The sequence below is a fragment of a genome, unplaced genomic scaffold (assembly GCF_019419815.1).
Source record: "Pyrus x bretschneideri cultivar Hongxiangsu unplaced genomic scaffold, Pyrus_bretschneideri_v1 Contig53, whole genome shotgun sequence".
NCBI classification, from domain to species: Eukaryota; Viridiplantae; Streptophyta; class Magnoliopsida; order Rosales; family Rosaceae; genus Pyrus; species Pyrus x bretschneideri.
In genome coordinates this window covers 1,424,494-1,444,679 of record NW_025999791.1, presented here as the reverse complement: position 1 = coordinate 1,444,679, position 20,186 = coordinate 1,424,494, and the positions used below count along the sequence as shown (strand labels likewise).

Below are 20,186 nucleotides of genomic sequence, written 5' to 3'. Positions count from 1 at the left end.
AATATAGGTTTCAAGTCAAATCAATAAGTGGCTTTTTTTTTTTTTTGAGCAAAAAATATTATCTATACTAAAAAGGGAGGGATGAACTTAGTCTCACAATGGGTTAATAATAATATGGTTCAAATTCGCCGTAGATGAAAATTGTATCTAAAACTTTCATGTGTGTGTTTTTTTTTTCTTTCCTTCTTTTGATTCAAAAACCAGTTCGGGTCTGAAGTGACAGCTCAATCACTTCAACAACACAGAAATTGCAAAAACAAAGCCCAAATAGGATTTCTTCCAGACCCTTCTATTCCCCTACTTTATTGGGCCGCCCCTCAAAATTCAAGATCCTTCCACACCCCTCAGTTCTCCCAAAGAACACTCCAGACAATTTCCCCCACCCTATTTCTCTCTCCTCTCCGCATCCCAAACCCTCACTCTCTCTCTCTCTAGAACTTTGAGTGTGATTCCTGATTCGAATCAATGGCGAAGTACGGCGAGGGCGACAAGCGGTGGATCGTGGAGGACAGGCCCGACGGAGCTAACGTCCACAACTGGCACTGGGCGGAGACCGACTGCCTTGGCTGGTCACGTGACCTCCTTGCTAAGCTCCTCAACAACCTCACCATCCTCGATGGCGAAGGCAACCTCCACCTCAAGACCAAGACCGTCGACAAGGTCGACGGCGAGGCCTACGTCAACGTCCGGAAGGGGAAGATCATCCCGGGATACGAAATCAGCCTCAATCTGTCGTGGGAGGGGGAGGCGAAGGACGGCGACGGGAAATCACTGCTGAAGGTCGACGGAGTTGTGGAGATTCCTTATATTTCAGACGAGAACGCCGACGAGGACCCGGAGGTTAAGATTTCGGTGAAGGATGAGGGGCCGGTTGGGAGGAGGATTAAGGAGGCGATGGTGGCGAAGGGGAAGCCTTTGATTTTGGAAAAGGTTAGGGTCTATGTGGAGAGTATGGCGAAGGGCGGGCCTGCGAAGGAGGAAATTGAGGTTAAGAAGATTGCGCCGAAGAGTAATTCGACGGCGGCGGTGGCTGCGGCGGCAGCGAAGGAGGTAGCTGTGGAGAAAGGGGAGGCGAAGAAGGAGAGCAAGAAAGGGTTTAAGACGATTAGTTTGACAGAGAAGTTCAGTTGCAGGGCGAAAGATATGTTTGAGATTTTGATGGATGACAATAGGTGGAAGGGTTTTACGCAGAGCAATGCGAAGATAAGCAAGGAGGTTGGAGGGCCGATCAGTATTTTTGATGGGTCGGTGACCGGTTCGAATTTGGAGTTGCAGAATGGGAGTTTGATTGTGCAGAAGTGGAGATTTGGGAGCTGGCCTGATGGGATTGACTCGACGGTATGTGGAATTTGAAATTTAGTTTTCGTGTTTGAATGTGTTATTTTGGGTAGTTTTAATTGGTTTTGTGATTTGGGGATTGAGTGTTATGTTTGAATTTTGTAGGTGAGGCTTACACTTGAAGAACCTGAACCTGGTCTCACTGTTGTTAAGCTAACACATACGAATGTTCCTGAGGAAGATAGGTTGGTTTTGTTTAAGCTTTCGGTTAATGGGTTGTTCTCGAAAACAAATTGAGTTTGATTGAATTGGAGCTTGTGAGTTGAATTGTTTTCTTGGATGGAAAGTTGATTGCCTGGTTTTTATGTGTTTGGTAATGCAGATATGGGAATGCGACTGTGGTGGAGAATACGGAGAGAGGATGGCGGGATCTAATCTTCCAGCGGATAAGGGCAGTTTTTGGTTTTGGCATTTAAGATATTCAAGTAGGTTTTCTCTTGGAATTGTAGAATTTGATGGTTTTGGAAGCGTGAATTCAATGTTTGGAATTAACTTACCGGGTCTAAATGCTTTGAATCTAAGACATTGAGTCCAATGTTATAATGTTGTGCACTGTCATTGATAAGCAGATTTTCTTCGTAATGAATTGTCAGTCCTCTCAAGACTTTAATAACTAAACTTCTTGTGTTAGTATGATTGAGGAAGAGTTAGATTGGTCTCATTGTGTTTCTTTTCTTGTTTCCATTTTTTCTTTTTATTCCGAACCGTTTTTGCTTTTCATCACTGCAAGGAAACTAGGTTTGTCTCTTGATGCTTTGCTGAAGACTCGTGCTTTTGACACATATGGCAAATAAACGTCATTTACGAGTATGTTTGTTACTTGTTTCATTGTTAGCAAATGAACATAAAGTTAATTTGTTAACTTCTTGTAACTTGTTAACTGGTTATTAGAGGGCCTTATCACGTTATGCTGACGCCATATGTGAATGCGAAAGCTTGAAGATTGGATTTGATAAGGGTATGTTTTCTAATCATGTGTTATTGTATAGGTGTATGTATCATACAGTGTGATTTTATAGTTAGAAATGAACCTATGCTATTGTTATGTTGTAGCTTGTTAATGGTTTATTCACAACTAATACTGGCGAAGATTTTTTTAGAGGGATGGGTACATTACATTACTAGACCCTACAACCACACAGATTGAATGCAGGTCTCGACTGTAGGTAATATCTACAGACATGCCTGTATCAGTTAGTTTTCGTACGCTGTTCACCGCACCGTGTGTTTGTACAACTGCCTGCTTGAGAGCAGCGCTGCTTTTAGCTGTAGTTAAGTGTTGTGAAATGCGAGTGAAGATTAGCGGTAGTATACATAGTTGCAGAGGTCGCAGTTAGGTGAAGTCTTTTGACAGTGATTCATTTGGCTCAAAAACAATCGAGTGTACTTCCTTGTAGAAGTGGAGAGTGAGGAACCCTGCAGTCTTAAGAAACTAAACGGCTCCATGAATCTTCTCCTTCTGTATTTGATACGATGTTTGCTCCAGCAAGCTGCGCTCCGTTCCCCGCCGGATGCACGAAACTTAGGCCTTTCTGTTGCTGTTATGCCTTACCCAATATGGATCTGTCTGCAAATTATCTTTCGGGATTCAGTCATCCTGTGATTTTAATGTCGTAAAGAGGAATCATATCCGGTTTGGCAACTCCTCGCGGGGGGATGAATCAAGATAATTTCGAATTGGAGCCCTAGATTTTTGCTCATCCCTCGCTGTAATAATATCTTAGGGTTTACAGCGATAACTATTAACTAAAATATGTCTATTGTTCAATCATTTGATAACCAGAATTAATCTTTGATAAATGATTACTATGAGTCAGATTCAATAGAATTTGATCAATCATTTTTTCTATCATTAAGGTGGAGAATTGAATCAAGAATTCTCTTTCTTTATCATCAATTGAATCATTGTTTGAGACCCAGGATTCTATTTTATCATCAATCCAATCACCATTCACGTTTTTTCTTTTTCTTATCAATGAATGGATCAAAAACCTAAGGAGGTTCATGGTTAAGGGTAAAGATGTTCAAGTAACGGTTATTTTGGAATGTACTAGTTGTGTTCGAAATCGTGTTAATAAGGAATCAATGGGCATTTCCAGATATATTACTCAAAAGAATCGACACAATACGCCTAGTCGATTGGAATTGAGAAAATTCGGTCCCTGTTGTTACAAACATACGATTCATGGGGAGATAAAGAAATAGATTTAGGGTTTAGGGTTTAGGGTAACGTAGGAGACATCTCTATTTTTCCCCGGGGGAATCCTTAGAATTACCACTGCTTAGCTTTCAATTCGCCTCTGACCATCAAATGAAATGTGAATAACCCGTCCTCCTCTCTTTGAAACAAGGGGCGAAGAATTATTTAGTTGTTACAGTTAATTGACTAAATGACTTTAATTATAATCTAGTGAAATATAATATGAAAGGTTTTGATTATAAGTAGAAAGTTTGGTGAAATCCGCCAAAACCTTTAGCTAAGTAGTCTATTTTTTCATGTTATTTTACCAAGGAGGCCATTCTTTGGAAATGACCTCATTGTATGAAACAACCCTGCACAATCCAGCAAGATATGGAGCTAAGGCCGAGTTCTGGCATATTTCATCTCGAACACAAGATTTTCCGTCCGATGAGGCCTCGGAAGAACGGAAAATTGAGCTCGGAAATGGAGTTCATCATTACAAACATCTTAAGAAACAAGACAAAGAGAAGAGAAGTAAATTTGACTGTACAGATTGCTCTTTCATTGACGAATACATATATGCAAGTATTGTGGCCTACCGGAAAAGAAAAGTTGAGAGGAAACAGAGCGATCAGAAAACCGAATTATCACACAAAGTTTTGGAGCATTTCTCTCACTTCTTCAAGCACAAGCCATGCTTTATGTCCCCCAATCACTTCGGCTTTAAACTCTCCATCTTTCCATACCTGCAAATACATTTATCAAATGCATTTAGAACAGTTTAGCAATGTTGTTTATCACAACCAGAAATTGTTAACTGCAAAAGGGAAACTCTCACCTGAATTGTTGGCATTTTCTGAGAAAATGAAACAAGAAAAAAAAAAATTAATGTTACGGTAAATAATGAGGGTAAGGATGGGTTTACACCTCCTCGATACGTGACAGTGGTATCTCTATGAATAACATAATAGTCATTTGTGTTAATGTTCTCATATGACATTGCATTATTGGTATGAGATGTCACAGTGGCGTATCAGGAGTGTAATAAGAAAGTCTCTTTCAAAATGCAGATAGACGTACAGAGATGTTTCCCCGCTTTACTAGAGCTTGAGGTACTTTGTTGACATCAACGTAGTAGAATTTGACCCTGTTATGTTTATGTACATAAAAGGGTTTTCACAGTTAGTTCATAACATGGCTAGTCTTATTTTTGTTGGGAGGGACGGAGGGAGGGAGAGTTATTACTTGGTGTCATATTCAGCAGCCAACTTCTCCAATTTAGGCTTCAAATATATGCATTTGCGGCACCAAGATGCCATCCTGTCAATTGGTAGAGGGAAAACTATGTTCAAGTCACCAAATTTAGTGGTAAGAGATAATTTACTTTAAATTTCGGTTCACTTAACTTACTCTTGATCTAGTCGTATTCCTCTTCCTATTGCAAGAAACCTTATATTTGAATTTCCATTTCCATGGATGACAAAATGAGGAATGCTATTAAGACTTCCTCAAAACAAGTCAAAGTGAGACTGGTATATGAACCTTTGCCTCAACAGTTAATTTTGTAGTTTGCTTATCTAAACTAGCTTTGTTCAAGAGAGCAATTTACATGAAACCGTATTGTTTTTATTAGTTTCGTGCCTACGATACAACATTATGTGAACACAAATTTATATATCTTTGTATGATTGTATCAACAACAATAGCATGAAATGCAACAATGACAATATACTCATGTCATATAAATTCTTGTGCTCTTTAGATGCGCTCAGCGAGTCTAAAACAGGCTTCCACCAGAAAGTAAACCGTATTTATTTCTAAGAGATAAGATAAATAATGTGAAAACATTTAAGTGGCCTAGCATGCATCAATTCATATATATATAAATAGAGAGAGAGAGAGAGAGAGAGAGAGAGAGAGACCAATCAATGACAATGGGCTGGGATCTCTCCTGTGCCTGGCTGAGAATCTGGTCAAGCTGATCACAGTCGTTGATTGCTTCCATCTCCACAACAGTGGGTCTCGAGGTATCCGTGCCCCAAAAGGCCTCAACTTTCAAGTCCATCTTCAACATCCTGTTCCCATCTCGGTTTCTGTTCAAAAACCCTAATCCGGAAGCTTTTGGCAACAGCAAGAAACCGCCGCCGTTGCTCCAGAACTGTGGCTGTTGCTCTCTGTGATGGACTTCTCTGCTACACAGGACGTGAGAATTGGCTGCCAAAACAGACATCTTACTCCAGTACTCCTATTCTCTCTGTTATAGTATCAACTATTACAAAGAAGAAGAAGAAAACATACGACTTTTGATTCGGAGAAAGTGTGAGTTTTAGGATGATGGGTCAGAAAATGGTGGTTTTCTTATGTTGGATATTTTGACACTTGAGCAGTTTGGTTTATTTTATTTTTTAGGATATTTGTCTTGATTCGAAAAGTGGGAGGAAATGGAAACGTTTGTGGAAAGCTTATCCACAAGTGAGGCACAAAATGATAAAGTCTAGTTAGAATATATTCAGAGAGAATATTTTTACTCATTGTTATAATTATGATGTATGTTTATAGTACATTTGATTATTTGTCATGTATTTTTTTTTTTAATTCTTATTAATTTTCATATTAAATGTTACTTTTTAATTTAAAAACAAATTAACCACAGTGTTTAATAAAAAATAAAAAAAATACTTGGTACTCACCAGGAAGTACTCAAATACCTATAGTGGGTGTTTTCAAAATTAAAGATAGGATAATACTTGGTACTCACCCAATTCCAGTGGAGAGTACCCAATTTACTGATCATTTATCTGGCCCAATAATTTTAGAACACCTGGCATTTCAACTCTCTTTCAATATTTGGCTCTCTCCGTAACCAAACACATTTTGTAACCGAGACCAAACACCTATCTTCTTATCCATCTTCTTTCCTTGCCCAGCCCAATCCCTCTCTTTCTCCGGCGACCATGGCAGATCCACCAAAGGTTCTCCGTCTGCCCAACCACCCATGTCTCTTATCCCTTGTCATCAAAATCTGTGACAGGTTGACCAATTTTTTTGTCGAAATCACTTGCTGATTGATGTCGCAGAGAAGAAGTGGATGGGGTTCAGATCGACGGAGGAGAGATGGATAGAGTGGAGGTGTGCCACTACGGTAGACGGTTGGAAGATTTGGGCTGACGGTTGGAGAAGGGACCGGAGATGGAGTCGACTATTGGAGGAAAGAAGTTGGAGGCGGGTGGTTGGGATGAAGCAGAACGATCTGGCATGGCAAGATGGAGAAGAAGAGAGGTGTTTGGTTCCGGGTACAAAGGTGTTTGGTTCCAGAGATAGCAAAATACGGGAAGAGAATTATAATGACAAGTGTTTCAAAATCATTGGGCCACATAAGATGGTCAGTAATTAGAGTACTCCCCATTCAGTACTCAAGTACTGTCCGTATTCGAAAAAAATTAATCTAGGTTTAATGAAAGGACACGGGACAGATGATTAGATTTATGGTAAGTATACACCATGATTTATAGTGGTGAGCAAAATTACTCCTAATTTTGTAGACTAAATTTACAAAATAAATGATGTGTCATTAATAAAAAAAAAACACGTTAATCAATAATTAAGTAATAATTCAATCATCAATTTTTATGTCTTTTAATTTTTAAAATTTAATTTATATATTTAGCCTCTCTAGCATTACCCAACTCAAAATACTCACATTTGGAGTAACGTTTTTGGGAAGAAATGCTTTGTTAAATGCTACCCAAAACAATGCAGGCCCATTTGATTCTTATTTGGGTTGGACTCATCACAATCATACCATGCCAACAATCATGTTGGACTTGTGCATTTTCTGTTTGGTCACTGAAATATTTGTACCAATATAGGTATAAGAAGATTACCCGGTTTTGGTTTTCATTTATTGTTTTTTGGTTTTCATTTATTGCTTACATATGAAAATAATAAATTTTAAAATATGAAACAAGTTTTTTTTGCTAGGTCCCATGAAAATGTCTAATTTTGCAATATTCACATACACAAAATATAAAACAAATCATTCTCGTGTGTGAAGTTGTTCACTTTTTCAAATTTTATTTAAAGCCTCTGATATCTCAAGACTGACTCTGCTAATAGATGTGATATTCACTTATGTATTAGATCGTACGTCTAAATTAGAGATGCAGTACCCCAAGCGTTAGTCATTATTTGAAAGTTCACCATACTATAAAGCTTCAGCAACAAACTTAAGAGGAGAAACGGGTACGTGCCCCATGTGGATGATCCGTCGTTTCTACAACTATATAAGTAGAAATAATGCATGCAAGCTAAAAAGCTTGCTGAGTATATGTGCTATGCAGTGTTCAACTTTTGTGCTCAGACATTCACATGGGCCGGCTGAAATCATGACCGTAATTCAAATTCCTTCTTTTGTACGTTTGTTATTTATACTATTATTAACAAAATCCTTGTTGTCAACTTTTTGCTAATTTTTTTTTTTCCTTACTTTTGATAGACAATATTGACATGAGGAGGGTAAAATAATAATTTTCTATCTTTTGAACTTTTTGCCTATTTTGCCCTCACTTTTAATACACAATATTTACGCAATGAGGGCAAAATGTTAATTTTGAGAAAATGACAATCATATCCCTATTTTCCTATTTTACCTATATTTTTGATACACAATATTTACATAAGATAAAAAATATGCACTTATTAAGAGAAATTATCACACCATCATTTTTTCATACATATAAGTCCTGAGGAGAACGTGGAGGAGGTGGGCGGTTGAAGAGGCTTTGATTTTGTCAATCATATTCCTATTTTTCCTATTTTACCCTCATTTTTTTGAGAAAATAACAATTATATACCTATTTTTCCTATGACAAAAAAATATGCCCTTATTAGATAAAATGTCTTAGAGAGATTATATTCACACACCCCACCTGGTATTCGTGTCGTGTTTCTCGTGTTCGTGTCATTTTCGTGTCATACCCTATAGCTTAATGGGTCGTGTCGTGTAATGCCCGTTAAAGTAAACGGGTAATATGACTCGATCCAAAATCAACCCGTTAATATTATCAGGTAATATGACCCGACCCGTTACCCGTTAAGAAAAATATATTTTAAATCAATAAAAATGAAAATGAAAAACATAATTTGACCCAAAAAAATGTAAAACATAATACTAAATTAGTAAATACATACTAAATTTTGGAGTTGACCCCTTCATGAAAATTGTAAAGTTTTTCATTACAAGTGATTACATTTTTCACACTTCTACAATAATTATTATTAATTTTGCGCTCAAATAAAAAATAATATTCATGAGATTTGGACAGTTTTAAAAATCTAAACGACCATGTAACCATCTTCTAAGCGTTGATGATACAATTATGAACGTTTATTATGCTTTCACATATTTCAGACTTATCCATTAATGATTATGAATTTTGTTTATTTTGAACTCCCTTAAAAATACTATTCATGAGAGTTTTTATGGTTTTAAAAATTCAAACAATCATATACCCATCCTCAAAGCATAGATGATGCGACTACGAGCGTTTACATATTTTTTCATATTTTTCACACATGTAAATTAATTATTATAAATTTTTTAATGTGTTTGGTATTTTTAAATTACTTAATATTTTTATTTTTAATGTGTTTTATGATTTTTAATCTCAATCTTTGTCTATAATATACTATAAAAATAAATAAATAAAACTTAAATTTTAAAATTTATATAGAATAATAATTAATAAACAATATATACATATTCATTATATCTATTGTATTTTATAGTAAGTTTTTTTTAGTAGTTTAAAAAATTAAAATCATCAAAATAACTTTTTTCTTATCGTGTCGAAACAGGTTACCCTTGTGTCACTCTCGTGTAAACCTGCTAACGATCCGTTATTAACGCGTTATTATCGTGTGACCCGATTAGTTATCGTGTTGACCCAAAACCCGTTATTTTCGTGTCGTGTTAACGAATCGTGTAAGAAATTGACAGGTTTAGCCCAAATTACTTCTCTCACACCCTTTTAATTTGTTAATATTTTCTACACACCACTAACACTTGATAGAAAAATATTAAAAAATTAAAAAGGTGTGGGAGAAGTAATTTGGGGTGTGTGAATATAGGACAAGGATTGTCTGCCCTCCCACTTCTGGTGCCCTGCCGTGCCCTTTTGTTTGTGTGGTCACGGTTAAGCCACGTCAACATTTTATATTACTATTTATTTTTGTCTTATTATCTCTATAAAAAAATAATATAAAATGTTGACGTGGCTTAACCTTGATCACACAAAATAGGAGGACACCGGAAGTGGGAGAGCAGACAATCCTTGTCTGTGAATATAATCTCCCAATGTCTTATCACCATTGTCTTATACTCTTTTAAAATTTTGAAAACTAATCATACTCTTTAATAAAAAAAACAAAAAATAAAATGAAATCCTTCGCACACAAAGTGTGTGCTCATCTTCTAGTTTAAATTATTGCATGTCATTTCCCAGCTAGATAGCAGCAGAGAGACCCACGCATTCCTGCATGCTTGTTTCGATTGCATCTCACGGCTAAAGTTGCTTCATATATCGTAACACTGTGATGTTTATATAGTACCCTAATTACATCTCATATGTCCAATAAAAATTGTTTTTCTTCTTTTTGTGACATCGGTTGGGATCGTCAATTTGTGGACAGCCAATTTCTTTTCTTGTAAACTTTAAAATTCACTTCAAATTTTTGTTTTCCTCGTAATTACTTATGAGAATTAGTTTTGAGCTGTTCATGAAATCTATAAATTATCTTTTGTGGTTGGGACCTTCTTTTTCAACTCATTGCATTCTAGGTTCAAACTTTTCTCCCTCATTTTAAAATAGAGCAGTGCCGACTGTAATAAAAGAAAAGAAAAATTACATATATATAATGCCTTCTTATTTTTTTTTACTTTTTTTTTAAATTTTATTTTACAAACTATTGATTATTAATCTCAATTATCAAAATTATGAATTCTCCATAAAAGCCTAGTGATGTTGCTTGTCCTTAAACTTTACAATTACTTCTCTTTCTTAATAATTTTCCTCACTTTTTAAAACTGCAATGACTTGGTACTAGATGCATAGATGTTGCTAGTCACTCTGGTTGAACAAATATTCATATTTTTACACCAATATATCGACATAATTACTTGACAATGCCGGAATGTCGAGGATATCATTAGTTAGTTTTTTTAGTTGTAATTATGTTAAGATCTAATGATCTCATCGACACTAAAATGATTGCAAACTCTTCTCTTTGTGTTTTCTTGTTTTTTCTCTTCTGTTTTTACAATCGGGGTTATGTATATACATGTATATATGTATATATATTACAATGCTAAAACAGAATGTGTTGAGATAATTGATAGTTTGAATGACATTAAACTTGAACTCTAACACTTATCTCCTTTTAAAATGTTGTCGTCACGTTTGGGAGAAAAATGCATAAGAGATCATCATGTTTCGACAAAAATTAAAAAAAGAAGAAGAAGAAGAAGATCATCATGTCTCTCCAAATTTGAGCAAAATCAAATGGCACAGCTTGTCTTTTTCTTTGATCATTAAAGTTTGATTGGTTCGGGAGGTTGGTCGGTGAAGATGAACTTGTTGAGTGATTTGGACTTGGACAAAAGTCAAACTGTCTAAATTGTTGGGTTTTGGTTTTGAGCTTTAAGTTGTGATCCACAATAAATCGAATTGGACGGTTGGAGCATTTCTCTCACTTCTTCAAGCACAAGCCATGCTTTATGCCCTCCAATCACTTCGGCTTTAAACTCTCCATCTTTCCATACCTGCAAATACATTTATCAAATGCATTTAGAACAGTTTAGCAATGTTGTTTATCACAACCGGAAATTGTTAACTGCAAAAGGGAAACTCTCACCTGAATTGTTGGCATTTTCTGAGAAAACGAAACAAGAAAAAAAAAAATTAATGTTACGGTAAATAATGAGGCTAAGGATGGGTTTACACCTTCTCGATACGTGACAGTGGTATCTCTATGAATAACGTAATAGTCATTTGTGTTAATGTTCTCATATGACATTGCATTATTGGTTTGAGATGTCACAGTGGCGTATCAAGAATGTAATAAGAAAGTCTCTTTCAAAATGCAGATGGACGTACAAAGATGTTTCCCCGCTTTACTAGAGCTTGAGGTACTTTGTTGACATCAACGTAGTAGAATTTGACCCTGTTATGTTTATGTACATAAAAGGGTTTTCACAGTTAGTTCATAACATGGCAAGTCTTATTTTTGTTGGAAGGGACGGAGGGAGGGAGAGAGGAGGGAGGGAGAGTTATTACCTGGTGTCATATTCAGCAGCCAACTTCTCCAATTTAGGCTTCAAATATATGCATTTGCGGCACCAAGATGCCATCCTGTCAATTGGTAGAGGGAAAACTATGTTCAAGTCACCAAATTTAGTGGTAAGAGATAATTTACTTTAAATTTCGGTTCACTTAACTTACTCTTGATCTAATCGTATTCCTCTTCCTATTGCAAGAAACCTTATATTTGAATTTCCATTTCCATGGATGACAAAATGAGGAATGCTATTAAGACTTCCTCAAAACAAGTCAAAGTGAGACTGGTATATGAACCTTTGCCTCAACAGTTAATTTTGTAGTTTGCTTATCTAAGCTAGCCTTGTTCCAGAGAGCAATTTACATATAACGGTACTGTTTTTATTAGTTTCGTGCCTATGATACAACATTATGTGAATAAAAATTTATATATCTTTGTGTGATTGTATCAACAATAATAACATGAAATGCGACGATGATAATATACTCGTGTCATATAAATTCTCTTGCTGTTTAGATGCGCTTAGCGAGTCTAAAACAGGCTTCCACTAGAAAGTAAACCGTATTTACTTCAAAGAGATAAGATAAATAATGTGAAAACATTTAAGTGGCCTAGCATGCATCAATTCATATATATATAGAGAGAGAGAGAGAGAGAGAGAGAGAGCAATCAATGACAATGGGCTGGGATCTCTCCTGTGCCTGGCTGAGTATCTGGTCAAGCTAATCACAGTCGTTGATTGCTTCCATCTCCACAACCGTGGGTCTCGAGGTATCCGTACCCCAAATAGCCTCAACTTTTAATAAATCCATATTTTTTTAAATATTACATAATTACTATTTTATCATTCTTATGTAAATATTAAATATCAAAAATAAAAGTAAAATTGAAAAAATAAATATATGATTGTCATTTTTTCAAAAAAAAAAAATGATAAAATAGGAAAAATAGAGATATAATTGTTATTTTATCAAAAGGTACAAAATTACTATTTTACCCTCCTTTTTGTCAATAGAGTGAATAAAAAAAAAAGGCAAAATAGGAAAAAAAAAAAAGAGGAAAATTTTTGACAAAGAGGGTTCTCTTAATAGTATATATAGATTATGTATGTTTATGGTATATTTGATCATCTGTCACATATTTTTTTCCTTAATTCTCGTTAATTTTCATATTAAATGTTACATTTCAATTTAAAGAAAAATAAAAAATTAACCACGGTGTTCAATAAAAAAAATAATACTTGCGTGCTCGCTAGGATGTACTCAAATAACATAGCGGGTGTTTTCAAAATTAAAGATAGGATAATACTTGGTACTCTCCCAATTCCACTGGAGAGTACCCAATCTACTGATCACTTTATCTGGCCCAATAATTTTAGAACACCTGGCATTTCAACTCTCTTTCAATATTTGGCTCTCTCTGTAACCAAACACATTTTGTACCCGAGACCAAACACCTCTCTTCTTATCCATCTTCCTTCCTTGCCCAGCCCAATCCCTCTCTTTCTCCGGCGACCATGGCAGGTCCACCAAAGGTTCTCCGTCTGCCCAACCACCCATGTCTCTTATCCCTTATCATCAAAATCTGTTACAGGTTGACAAATTTTTTTGTCGAAATCACTTACTGATTGATGTTGCAGAGAATTTGGAGAAGTGGATGGGGTTCAGATCGACGGAGGACAGATGGATAGAACGATCTGGCATGGCAAGAAAAGAAGATGGAGAAGAAGAGAGGTGTTTGGTTCCGGGTACAAAGGTGTTTGGTTCCAGAGATAGCAAAATACGGGAAGAGAATTATAATGACAAGTGTTTCAAAATCATTGGGCCACATAAGATGTTCAGTAAATAGAGTACTCCCCAGTAAGAACTCAAGTATTTTCTGTCTTAAAAAAAAAAATTAATCTAGGTTAAGTGAAAGGATACATGATAGATGATTAGGTGCATGGTAAGCAGCAAAATTACTCCTAATTTTGCAGACTAAATTTACAAAATAAATAATATGTCACCAATATATAAAAAAACACGTTGATCAACACTTATGTAATAATTCAATCATCAAACTTTATGTCTTTTAATTTATAAATTTTAGTTTATACATTTAGAGATTATGACTCAAAATATTCACGCGTGGAGTAACGTTTTTGGGAAGAAATGCTTTGCTGAATGCTACCCAAAACAAAGCAGGCCTATTTGATTCTTATTTGGGTTGGACTCCTCACAATCATACCATGCCAACAATCATGTTGGACTTGTGCATTTTCTGTTTGGTCACTGAAATATTTGTACCAATATGGGTATAAGAAGATAACCCGGTTTTGGTTTTCATTTATTGTTTTTTGGTTTTCATTTGTTGCTTACATATGAAAATAATAAATTTTAAAATATGAAACAAATTTTTTTTGCTAGGTCCCATGAAAATGTCTAATTTTGCAATATTCACATACACAAATTATGAAACAAATCATTCTCATGTGTGAAGTTGTTCACTTTTTCAAATTTTATTTAAAGCCTCCGACATCTAAAGACCGATCCTGCTAACAGATGTGATATTCACTTCTGTATTAGATCCTACGTCTAAATTAGAGATGCAATACCCCAAGCGTTAGTCATTATTTGAAAGTTCACCATACTATAAAGCTTCAACAACAAACTTAGAGGAGAAACGGGTACGTGCCCCATGTGGATGGTCCATCGTTTCTACAACCATACAATTAGAAATAATGCATGCAAGCTAAAAAGCTTGCTTACTATATATGCTATGCAGTGTTCAACTTTTGTGCTCAGATATTCACATGGGCCGGCTGAAATCATGACCTTTCCGGGTAAGTAATTCAAATTCCCTCTTTTGCACGCTTGTTATCCTTAAGGGAGTCTTCATTGTCAAATTTTTGTCATTTTTTTATTTATTTTGTTCTCACTTTTAATATACAATATTGGCATAAGGAGGGCAAAATAATAATTTTGTATCTTTTGAACTTTTTGCTCTTTTTGCCTATTTTACCCTCACTTTTAATACACAATATTTACATAAGGAGGGCAAAATGGTAATTTTGTATCTTTTGAGAAAATGACAATCATATCCCTATTTTTCCTATTTTACCCTCACTTTTGATGCACAATATTTACATAAGATAAAAAATATGCACTTATGAAGAGAAATTGTCCCACCATCATTTTTTCATACAGGTAAGTGAAATCATAATGTTTTTTGGATAGGTTGATTGAACTGAAGCGGTTGCGCTTAAGGAGATCGTAGAGGAGGTGGGCGGTTGAAGAGGCTTTAATTTTGTTAATTATATCCTTATTTTTCCTATTTTACCCTCATTTTTTTAGAAAATGACAATCATATACCTATTTTTCCTATGACAAAAAAAATATGCCCTTATTAAGATAAACTGTCTCATCATCATTGTCTCATACTCTTTTTTTAAATTTTAAAAACTAATCACACTCCTTAGTAAAAAACAAAAAAATAAAATGAAATTGTTCACACACAAAGTGTGTGCTCATCTTCTAGTTTGAATTATTGCATGTCATTTCCCAGCTAGATAGCAGCAGAGAGACCCATGCATTCCTGCATGCTTGTTTCGATTGCATCTCACGGCTAAAGTTGCTTCATATATCGTAACAGTGTGATGTTTATATAGAACCGTAATTGCATCTCATATGTCCAATAAAAATTGTTTTTCTTCTTTCTGTGACATCGGTTGGGATCTTCAATTTGTGGACAGCCAATTTCTTTTCTTATAAACTTTAAAATTCACTTCAAATTTTTGTTTCCTCGTAATTACTTATGAGAATTAGTTTTGAGCTGTTCATGAAATCTATAGATTGTCTTTCGTGGTTGGGACCTTCTTTTTCAACTCATTGCGTTCTAGATTCAAACTCTTCTCTCTCATTTTAAAATAAAGCAGTGCCGACTGTAATAAAAGAAAAAAAATTACATATATCTATAATGACTGTTTTTTTTTTTTTTACTTTTTTTTAAATTTTATTTTAAAACTATTGATTATTAATCTCAATTATCAAAATTATGAATTCTCCATAAAAGCCTAGTGATGTTGCTTGTCCATAAACTTTACAATTACTTCTCTTTCTTAATAATTTTCCTCACTTTTTAAAACTGCAATAACTTGGTACTAGATGCATAGATGTTGCTATTCACTCTGGTTGAACAAATATTCATATCTTTACACCAATATATCGACATAATTACTTGACAATGCCGGAATGTCGAGGATATCATTAGTTAGTTTTTTTAGTTGTAATTATGTTAAGATCTAATGATCTCATCGACACTAAAATGATTGCAAACTCTTCTCTTTGTGTTTTCTTGTTTTTTCTCTTCTGTTTTTACAATCGGGGTTATGTATATACATGTATATATGTATATATATTACAATGCTAAAACAGAATGTGTTGAGATAGTTAATAGTTTGAATGACATTGAACTTGAACTCTAACACTTATCTCCATTTAAAATTTAATTACGAAGTAAACAAGATAAAAGAAACTAATTAAAATATTATCATCACTCTTGGAAGTATTCTTCTCTAGCTAGTTATCGTCACGTTTGGGAGAAAAATGTATAAGAGATCATCATGTTTCGACAAAAATTAAAAAAAGAAGAAGAAGAAGATCATCATGTCTCTCCAAATTTGAGCAAAATCAAATGGCACAGCTTGTCTTTTTCTTTGATCATTAAAGTTTGATTGGTTCGGGAGGGAGGTCGGTGAAGATGAACTTGTTCAGTGATTTGGACTTGGACAAAAGTCAAACTGTCTAAATTGTTCGGTTTTGGTTTTGAGCTTTAAGTTGTGATCCACAATAAATCGAATTGGACGGTTGGACAAGTAAATAATATCGAATTGGACCGACTGGCGTTGTATTGATTTTGTATTATTTTTATTTTACACGTGTAAATAACTAAATGAGGATGAAAATTTGAAGTTTGGTGGGAGTATGAAGTTACTGATATTCAGGTTGTAACATATTAATTAGTTCAATGAATTTTGAAATTTGCCGATATGTTTGATTTTGAGATGGTTTAATGTGTTAGAAAATGAAAAATATGCAACAGGTTATGATTGCCTTTTCTTGTTAATTGGATAAACAAATTTTAGAAGAAATTTGGATTGGTTTCCTCATTGTTTTTGTTGAAACTGAGTCGAACCAGATCGATCGGTTGTAAATTGATTTGGTGGTACTTTGTTGTAATACTGATCCAATCTAAATCGTGCCGTTCCTGTAATGTTAGAGCTGCAAAAGTGATCATTATTTTTTTTACATCAAGGTACCTTGAGATCTCTCTCTCCCTCTCTCTCTCTCTCTCTCTCTCTCTCTCTCTGTCTCTTCAACACTGTAGTTCATGAACTAATTATATAATGTGTCGGTGTTCTTATATATATGTGTGTGTGTCTCTCTCTCAGTACTGCAGTAGAAAGCGAAATTCTGATTCTCGACAGCCACATATATACTCCTGATGTTCGTAGTGGGAACTCTTTATTCAGTTCCATCCTGGACACCACTTATATTGTCTTCAACCAGCTGGACATCTCACTTGGCACTGCAGATAGTCAATTGTGAATATATATGTCCCCAATTCCCAACTTTATCTTGTTTTACTTGCCTTCTTTTATTGTAAAATTGTCAAGGCATTAGATTTCTTTTAAGAGAGTTTTAATGAAAAGTTCGAAGTACTGTTCACTTTAACGAAAAATCATATTTTTACACTAAAAAGTCAATATTGGTACTATTCACTTTACTCTTTATTTTGTCTTTATCGTTAAAATTTAAAATTTTCAAGCCATTTTCATTAGTTTTCCTTACTTTTAAACGTATTAAAATATATAAACATAACATAAAAACCCATTTACACAGATTGTGTAAACTTTTTTTATCCCCCAAACAACGATTTTGTAGATTTATAAATAACTTATCAAAATGTTTAGGATTTGTCAAAATCGTGTTACAGTCATGTGATCCAAATAAAAGTGTGAATTAAGATTGAAGTTGTGATATCTCAACTCTATTGTTATTAAATTCGTGTATTATACATGTACCTATGTATTTAAAAAAAAAATCATTTTTTGTACATGTCTTAATGATTCGTTAAACTACACGGTTTTTAAAGCTCCAATGTATGATACATGTATAATCACACTTTTCACTTTTAATAACGTTATTAAGACATATTTTTCAATAATACACATAAAGTTCACGTATTGTATACATATTTGGAAAAACAAAAATTAATGTTAAAAACTGGTCAAGTTTTTCAAAGTATCATCTAAACTATATATTATTAAAACTTTGTTGGTTAATCAAAACTCTATCAAAAACTATTCTAACCCTCTCACAAGAACTGAACAAAAATAATAAAAAAACGTGGACAATTTAATAATTACGCAGTACACAAATTTCACTATTTTTATACTAACATCACATCCATGTAAATATAACATATATTATTTAAAAATTAAAATAAACAAATAAATAATCCACACTTTTCTCCTCCTCTTCCTCTCTCTACATTCCTCACATTCTCCTACCTTTTCTCTTCCCTTTTTATTATTTGTTCCTTTTTTTTTTTTTTTTTGAATTGTCAACTGTGCTCATTAATGATAAGTCGTAGTAAAATAAAAAGCAAATTTAGTTGCACACTTGGAGCATATGTGCCGATTGCTAGTCCTAAATAAGTTAACGAACAATATTTTTTCATGTACAATTCGTTTCATACTCCATTAACTATGCTCAACTCACGTTTAAACTCATTAATTAATATCTCGACGACATATCCTAAAAAATATGTTATATTTCTAAATTGTGCACTCAAATGCTTATTTATAATTCCCAACTTGGTTCATGGCTCTTTTTATGAGCAAACCAAATTGAACTTTTATATTTTGATATTAGATACTAGCATCCAAGGCTCAACAATATTCTGCATGTCCACAGGGTCCCATGGCATATATATCGGTAGAAGACCAAAAGTCTTCCATTAGACTGTGTACCCGAATACATAGTTGTTGAACCTTGAACGTCCCTCTTTTCAAACCAAATGGAGAAAATAAGGCTTCGCAAGACTGAACTCAAAGCGCTATGTATAGCTTGTCTGAAAGGCAGTACTTAATTATATATTGCATGGCGAGTCCTACAAAATAAATAAAAATATAGATCCATTATCCATATATGGCGACTATATTTAGTATTACTAATGCACATATAGCAATATAAGTAAATACGAGTTTATACGTACTCTAGGACCTGCTACGTGCGTTTAAGTATGCATGTCATTGCACTAATATCATGTTTTCTTTTCACCATCTTTAATTTTATACTTTAGGACGTGCTACATGCGTATAAACAACTTTTATTAAAAATTTGATCTACCTAACATCATTCTTATGCTTTTGCTCTTTCTCTATTTCTCCAAGTTTTTTAATAGCTATTTTAGACGTAAATGGGCAATGAAAATTATCTCTCAGTTTGGAGGATATTTTTTCTAATTAAGTAAATGCTAAAAGGAGTTTTATTTTATTTATTTTTTAATTTTATGAAAAGATGGTATTGTGAAACAAATAGTGGTTGTCCTTATACTATGATATATAGTGGCATCTTTTATTATATTTAAGAATCCTCAAGCTAAAAAGACTCCAGAATAAAAAATAACGTCAATTTGGTCAATATAATAGTCACCTCATCAGCGGATTTGCAACTGGGTCAAGTACGACAAGAGGAGAACTTCAATCATGGCAAGTTGGAATTCCAAAAGAACTTCAATCATGACAATGTAAATTCAATTACTTCATAATCCGCTGTATTATTTTTAAGTTGTTTTTGGTAGTGTGGGGTTGGCAAGCAATGATGCTTAGTTTGTTGTGATGTGGATTTTTTAGTTGTTACTCCAGCTTTTACAAGTGTTATATGAATTGTATTGTTCAATTGTTATCGTCACTGTTAATCAACGCATCAATTGTCAACTAGCATGCTCATATATAACCTTATTAGAGATGTTGTCAATAAGTCAATTGCAACCACATGTGATCTAATTAAAATGTGAGTTAGTTCTTTATTTATGCACATAAAACTACATGCAAACAAACTAATTTACAAGTCAGTTATATTGTTCCTCTCAAAATCATATTTCGGAAGAAATTCCAAATCTGAAGCATCACTCTCACCATAGATTAAATAACAAAAAAAAATCTGTACACATCCCTGCTCTTATTCGCGCCCGTGTATAGGAGTAGTTCTTCTGTGGTCCAAATAATTCCATTGTTTTCATAAACATCGTGAAATAACCGCTTTGGGAAAAGGCAGGAAAAAGCAAA

General features: G+C 34.3%; 3 protein-coding genes across 4 annotated transcripts; 1 reads left to right on the top strand and 2 right to left on the bottom strand.

The window, feature by feature from the left end:
- The first annotated feature begins 320 nt into the window (after positions 1-320).
- Positions 321-1,974, top strand: LOC103958793 (activator of 90 kDa heat shock protein ATPase homolog). The gene is made up of 3 exons (XM_009371118.3): positions 321-1,338; positions 1,444-1,523; positions 1,661-1,974. The coding sequence occupies exons 1-3, from the start codon at positions 466-468 to the stop codon at positions 1,752-1,754; spliced, it is 1,047 nt and encodes a 348-aa protein (XP_009369393.2). The 5' UTR covers positions 321-465; the 3' UTR covers positions 1,755-1,974.
- A 1,937-nt stretch (positions 1,975-3,911) lies between these two features.
- On the bottom strand, positions 3,912-5,969 carry LOC103958814 (thioredoxin-like 3-1, chloroplastic). Of its 2 annotated transcripts, XM_009371137.3 has the most exons (5): positions 5,443-5,961; positions 4,766-4,840; positions 4,601-4,667; positions 4,359-4,376; positions 3,912-4,266 (listed from the first exon to the last, which is right to left on the bottom strand). In XM_009371137.3, the coding sequence occupies exons 1-5, from the start codon at positions 5,748-5,750 to the stop codon at positions 4,168-4,170; spliced, it is 567 nt and encodes a 188-aa protein (XP_009369412.2). In that variant the 5' UTR covers positions 5,751-5,961; the 3' UTR covers positions 3,912-4,167. The 2 variants fall into 2 exon arrangements, with proteins under 2 accessions (XP_009369412.2, XP_048426463.1); XM_048570506.1 differs by lacking the exon at positions 4,359-4,376 and having other exon boundaries at positions 5,443-5,969.
- Positions 5,970-11,153: 5,184 nt separating this feature from the next.
- LOC125470842 (thioredoxin-like 3-1, chloroplastic) lies at positions 11,154-12,193 on the bottom strand. Its single transcript, XM_048570507.1, has 4 exons — positions 11,854-12,193; positions 11,674-11,740; positions 11,432-11,449; positions 11,154-11,339 (listed from the first exon to the last, which is right to left on the bottom strand). Exons 1-4 carry the CDS (start codon positions 11,925-11,927, stop codon positions 11,190-11,192), a joined length of 309 nt encoding a protein of 102 aa, XP_048426464.1. The 5' UTR covers positions 11,928-12,193; the 3' UTR covers positions 11,154-11,189.
- Between the last annotated feature and the right edge of the window lie 7,993 nt (positions 12,194-20,186).